This window comes from Lissotriton helveticus, chromosome 8, assembly GCF_964261635.1.
Source record: "Lissotriton helveticus chromosome 8, aLisHel1.1, whole genome shotgun sequence".
NCBI classification, from domain to species: Eukaryota; Metazoa; Chordata; class Amphibia; order Caudata; family Salamandridae; genus Lissotriton; species Lissotriton helveticus.
The window spans coordinates 1,571,735,039-1,571,741,864 of record NC_136069.1 but is presented as its reverse complement, the minus strand read 5'-3'; the positions used below and the strand labels follow the sequence as shown (position 1 = coordinate 1,571,741,864).

Sequence of the window (6,826 nt, the reverse complement as noted above, 5' to 3'; positions counted from 1 at the left end):
TGCAATTTCGCAATTAAGGGGAGCAAATTACCATGAGGTTGAACCTCATGGTAATTTGCGAAAACTTTGAAAAATGCACTTTTGTGCATTTTTCAAAGTTTCATGTTGTGCACACACATGCCCTAAGGGCATGTGTGTGCACAACATATGTGCACAGATTGATTTCAGGGGTGCAACAGGGTGTCCTTTGGACACCCCTGCACCCTTGAAATCGCATTCTCAATTTGCGATTCGCTAATTGCGAATCGCAAATTGAGAATGTCTTCCCATTCATTCCTATGGGCCTCTAGGCCCATAGGAATGAATGGGGAGGTATTCCTTAATTGTGACTCTCAAATTGCGAGTCGCAATTAAGGAATATTAGGAAATCGCTATTTTTTTTTAGCAATTTCTTGATGATTGCATTTTGCAATTCCTTAATTGCGATTCCTTATTTTTCGCAATTAAGGAATCGCAAAATGCAATATTAATGCATGTGCCTGTAAATTAAAACTCAATAAGTCTTGGCAGGTAAAGTCTTTAACATATGAGGCATGACAGCATATTATATGTAAGTCATTAAGTAGGAGTTAGGGCCTGATTTAAAGTTTGGCATATGGGTTACTCCGGCACAGATATCATGTCCCTTATTTACAAGTGCATTAGCTCCTGTGGCACATGTAATACGCTGGATGGGCTATCCACCAAGTGAAATCAAGCCATTAAATTGATAAACCTGGGTCCCCATCTGAAAATAGGTGCCCCAGGTCAGAGGCTGCCCGACTTGAGCATCGTTCAGCAAAACTTTGCTCACATACCTAATTTCGCCCAAGTTGATCAAAATAGGCATTCTTCAATATGTCAATATAAATTCTACAGACATCATTAGGAATACCAGAGACACACTACTGGGGTGCCACACCCAGAGAGGCCAAGGCATAAGCAGTATTAACTCACTTTGTGATTGGCTGGTATAACACTCAACTTTAATGGCTGCTCTGCAGCCCTTCTAGATGAATGGCCACTTACTCCTGAAGACATTGTTATACTCCAAACTACTCTGTTACCAAGTACACTGCATTTTGTAACATAAAATGGTCAATGTGCACTACAGTAGATTAACCAAACTCATCCAGGCGCGTTGATGAAATTAAACTAGTACACAGTTTAGCAATGCATATCATCAAGTGCTTAATTTGAGCCGGTGGTTTCCGGTGCTCAGCTACTGCACTTTATTGTTAACACCGGCACTTATGCAACCTGCCACACTGTGGTGCTGTTTGCCTAGGTTTGTGATGAGCACAACAGTTGTTTATTAATGCAATATACATTAAAACAACTAATACCTGTCACCCAAAGCTATACGAATATCTTGAGCAGCAGGTAGTAGTCACTTTAATGTATAGTAAAAGTCTAAATTGCCACACTTGTAGGAGTGTGATGGCTAGTAGTATTGATACTGTAATTGGCAGAGCTGACAGGGGCAATGGGTGGTACAAGCTGCGGTGGCCTACTGACCAGGGCCCTGGCACTTATTTTTTATTTTACAAATTAAGCATGGTATAAAACAACAGATCCGGTGGTCTTCACCAGGTGGGTGCCTACTAAATAAAGCTGCAGTGATATGTGCTGTTAATGTGCTAATAAGTGTTTCCACTGTTGTAAGAATGATTATATTTCTCCTGGTCTCTGCCAGGGTAACATTTTCCTGTTTAATGGAAATCATTTGCAGTGCTTTCCTTCGATTATAAAATCAATAAAATCATTTTGAATAAAAAAAAAAAGCTTGCAGATACAATTCACCTGTACTCCTTTTTTCTAACAGAGGGTACTAGCACTTATGATGAACAGGAGTGCAGTACTTGTAAGGAGTGGAGGGGGGATAGCACTTCTCAGTAGCAGGTTGGGACTCTGGGCTCTTGTATATTTCCATTGCAAGTCTGTATATGTGATTCCGAAATGCCGATACTTGCATTGCCTAAAATGCCTGTTTTTCTATCCAGATCCCATTCAGTCCTCAGTATTCGGTACTCTTGCGAGGGGTTAAGCAATTCCCGCAGCACAATATATATCATGTTTAAAATAGAGTGGCTACCAGGTTGCCACTGAATTTTACATTTTGTGATAGATTTGGTGGTCCACACAAAAAAAAACAGTCAAAAGCTGAAAAACAAAGTCAGAGCTTTGAAGCAAGGAAGGCCCACAGCCTGTTTAACTCATGAACCATCTTATCAAAACTGCCATGAAGTCAAATATCTGGGAACCAAAGCTACATCCCTTTCCGTAAGGAAGTCTGTAAGCATCACTGATGGTGCCTTCTGCATTAGCCCGGCGGCCATCTTGGATAAACATTAGCACATTTTCGTGGGTGAAACCCAGGGACCATTTGCTACACGTAAGATGTCTTCTGTTATGGCTGGTGGTCCTTTCAACTTCTTGGACAGCCACGGGCGTCTTTTCGTTCTACCTTGTACTGCTACATTCACACTTTACGAGTTCTTTGGTTCTTTTTCTGGACTTTCGGTCATCTTGAGGTCTGTGGATGGGGGTGGTGCTTTGAAAGCGTTCCAGTTACCTAAAGGAAGAAAAAAGGAAGACAGCTGGGTAGAGTGCATTCAACATAACTAAGAAACCAAGTTTTTTTTACATTTTTTTCATGTTAATGTTTTTCTAAAGCACTTTGCTTCACTGCTTAAGCTATACCCCTGTTTACAGGTCTATGAGTGTCTCATTCTGCTTCGTGCTTTATCTTCTCTTTCTCCATTCCTCTCATCTCTCACCATAGTTTCACTTTCCCTCCACTATAGTCATTACCACTTTCTTTTCCCCTATAGTTAAAATTCTTTTTTATCTCCCTTTGTTGCTTTTTCTTCTCCTCCCCATGATCTTTTTTACCCTCTTCTCTTCATCTTTCCCACTAACCTCTCCTCTACTTCTCTTCTATCTATGTCCTTCCCTCATCTCTTTAATCGTCCTGTCCTATTTATCCTTACTCCATTTTGGCTCTCCTACACATAGTACTTTGTTTATGTGGGACACTCTTGTCAATGCATACACAAATAGTAACAACGAGTATTTAAACCTCCCATTGAAAGTGTAACATTCAGAGGAAACAATTCAGCCCATTTAGAAACAGATTTCTACATTTCTAGCCTGCTGCAAACATATCAATTTCAATTATTTTGGGGTTATACAGGATCCACGTCAATCAAGTTCCAATATTTTTTTCCAAAGATTCCTTCTCTCACTGCAATTACACAGAACCCAACATGCATCTCGAACCATAGTTAATATCAGAAGCATATGAGAACAAGAAAAAAAAGAAATCATCTATTTTAAAATCACAAGGAGGGTGTGTGAATATGTCACATCCAACCACTGAAGCGTTCTTGGTGGAGCTCTCAGCAGAGCTCTAATTTTGCGGTCACCCCAGCACCCCTGGGCTTTGTTTGCCCAATGGACCAATGGCAAAGCGAGTTAGTTAAAAAAGGCGACGTTCAGAGAGAAGGGTAATGCCACCTCCCTCTGAATCCACAGAAAGAGCTAAGAGAGTAATCAGAAACCCACCATCATAGATAAGCCGAGGTCTTCCTCATGGACAGCTTAGCCTCTGGGTGGTGGAAGGAGGAGATGACGAATAGGAGTCCATAAAGATATGAGCCTCAACTCCTCAATTAGTCATGAAAATCTTTCTCTTGGTCTGTAAGGCAACCCATGTCTACAGCCCAACTAACAGTCAAATGTCCAAGACCAGGACTGATATTCTAGGCTCCTTTCAAGGCTTCTCTAAGCGCTTGCACCTTAACGGAAACAATCAAGTTTTCAAACTTTTGACAGTACCTCCACCAGTATCTCAGCCGATCACAAGGGCAAGTACAATCTACAGTGTTCCTTGTTCCCCCTGCACTGAAGCAGAAGAAAATGTCATACAGTTCTCTGTAAGCACTGTGCTAAAATAAATAAATAAATAAACCAGATTCACATACTCCAGAATGTTCTATAGGGGATCTGCGAGCAATAATTCATAATGCAAATTTCCGCTCAGTAAAAGCAGTACTCTAGCTTCCTTCCTTGTTCAAATCTGATGTTTGTTGTTATCTTCTTATAGTGGTAAATACACATCTACATGTGTGTTTTTTTTTTTAGTTCAAATCTTTTTTACTGAATTTTCTGAAACACAGGATAAACAGTATATATGCATAAAAGTACAGTGGTAAAATAAATAAATATACAGATAGAACGCAGCAGCGCTCTTGGAGTAGGGATACAGAGAGGGGGAGAAAAGAAGACTCTGTAGGATTTGACTTGAAGACATAGATGCCATGTTGACATTTGGGTTTTACAAACAACAATTACCTACGATAGGTTTTGCAAGTCATGAGATTCATGTTGTGGTTGGTCGTAAAAACAATACATCACAGTAATCATGAATAAATATTGAAGACGTTGTGGTAACCACTGTCTGCATCTTGGTTAAATTGAGGAGGTAATGGGAGTACCAACAATAGAGATGATATAAAGGATTTAATCTGGCCATGAGTTGGACATAAATCCTACACATTAGAATAAAATGTACAAAAGCCCTGTGTGGGCGGAGAGGAAATCGAGGCAAAGTATGTGTTATAAGGAAAATTGGCTGTGAAAGAGAATGTCTTAAGAGAGAGTAGCATTCTCCTGAGATAATTGTTTACGGTGACTTGTAGCTAAGAAGTTTGTTGTCCAATGAGTCCCAAATTGGTCTATGAGGGGAGCACCAGGAGGAGAGTTGTAGTATCACTTTATCAACACCTCTAAGGAAGGTGATCTATTCTTGCCACATTCGGAAAGATATCGCCTTGAAGTTCTTCCAATTATGTAGTATCAATTTGCATGCTAGAGTAAGCTTTAGGTCTAGTAGATGGCGATCACCATCGGTTTTCAGCTGATTGTCTAAAGGGCCAAGAATGATATATTAGAACTCCTGTGAAGGAGTAATATTTTAAGTATGTTTAATGCAATCCAGTATTTTACTCCAGAAAGTATTTAGGAACGGGCATTTGAAAAGCATATGTGCTAGATTGCCTTCATGTTTCTCGCAGTTCCAACAATTGGAACTAGTAACAAGTCCCATTTTTAAAAAGTCTAGAGGGTGTCTAATATCATCTGTTGATAATCATATATTTAGTTTGAGATAGTGTTGGTGATATCTTATTAGAAAATGGAGATGTGTTAATGTAATCCCAGTCGAACACCACATTTCTAGTGTTTAATTCTGCTTCCCATTTTACTTGGTTACGTGAGAGGGATTTGTTTAGGCTTGGTAACAGAAGCTCATATATGCCTGAGACCATATGGCCGGATCTGAATAAGCGGTATAATAGGTGAGGGATGGAGTTATAGCCTTGAGGGATTTTTTAGAGATCTGAATTTTGATTTGCAGTAGTTTGTAAAAATCCAATGTTGTCAAGTTGAATTGGTTCTGCAATGATGAGAACGGGAATGGTAAAGAGCCTAGGTATAATATATCTTGCAGTAGACTAATGCCACTACTCAACCAATCTTACCAAAAGATTGGGGGGCCGCCAATTTTGAGATTGGGATTGTTCCATAAAGAGGCAAGATTGGAGTTTTGTAATTTCACATCTGATTGTGTATCTAAATGGGTGAGGAAATGCTTTGTGTTTTGTATTATGCTCTTGGAATGTGGTAGGTGTGTTGTATGCATTGTTGCCATAGCGGCGAGAGTTGCATCCTTAATGAGAGATCTTTCTATGGCTAACCAAGACGGTTCGTATGCTGGGTTGTTAAAGAACCAATTGGATCCCTGCTTGCATAGATAAGCAGTTTGATAATTCCTGAAGTTAGGCAAGCTGATTACAGATTTGTTTTTTGCTAGTTTAAGTTTCTTCAGTGAGATTCTGGGCTTCTTCCCTTCCCTACTAGTTACACGCTAACTCTATGCTAGTCAATGTGTTGCTTTTACAGTGTTAACAGTTCTAACACTCTGTACCCCGAAGGAGTAGTCCTTCCTCTAATCGCCTTGTCTGTAAGCAGTGTTTGGGGAGGGGGTGGGAGAGGAGGTTTGTAAGGGCTGGGGTTGGGGTTCATTGGGATTGCAGTACATTTTTCGTATGGGCTCATGCACTTTACTCTTTATACTCTATTCATTATTTCTGATTGTCATATCCAGAGGAAAGAAACACATTTTATGGTTTACTGCACTCATAACACTATGGATCCTGGGTGATCATATTCCGGTGATATTCACCAACCAGATGAAATCAAAAAGGTCACTCACCAACACCAGTCACAACATGTATCAATTATTGGAACAAACCATTCCATTAAAATAGTATCCCTGAATGTGAAAGGGATCAATCGTCCGGTTAAGAAAAGGAAAATCCTTGAATACCTCAACAAGCACAGAGGTGATGTTATCCTCTAACAAGAATCTAAATTTGATGACACACAATCCCTAAAATTTAAGTCACCAAAAAGAGTGGAGTCATAATCCTAATAGCCAAAAACTCCAGAATCACTTTAAGTTCTTTCCTTTCAGACTCACAGGGAAAATGGTGCATTACAAAACTAGACAAAAACAACGAGTTCTATGTAGTTAATATATATGCACCACCAAAGATGAACCAGCCTTTTGGAAAGATATTTATACCCGGCTAGAAAAAATCACAGAAACTGCCACAATCATACTGGCTGGCTAGTTCAACCTATCTCTAGATCCACACTTAGATAAAAAATCACAGTTCCCATTCCACTCGAACAAATCACACAAAACACTTTAAAAAAATCTGCGCAAAATGTAACCCAATAGATGCTTGGAGAATTCAGAACCCCTTGAAATGGACTACAC

At 39.7% G+C, this 6,826-nt stretch overlaps 1 protein-coding gene across 1 annotated transcript in view; it reads right to left on the bottom strand.

Moving 5' to 3' along the window:
- Positions 1 to 644: 644 nt before the first annotated feature.
- CHRDL2 (chordin like 2) overlaps positions 645 to 6,826 on the bottom strand; it is a 632,837-nt gene continuing 626,655 nt past the window's right edge. Inside the window, exon 11 of the mRNA XM_078656250.1 lies at positions 645 to 2,554. Within this exon, the coding sequence (XP_078512376.1) occupies positions 2,469 to 2,554 (86 nt within the window). The 3' untranslated portion in view covers positions 645 to 2,468. The remainder of the gene's footprint in view (positions 2,555 to 6,826) is intronic.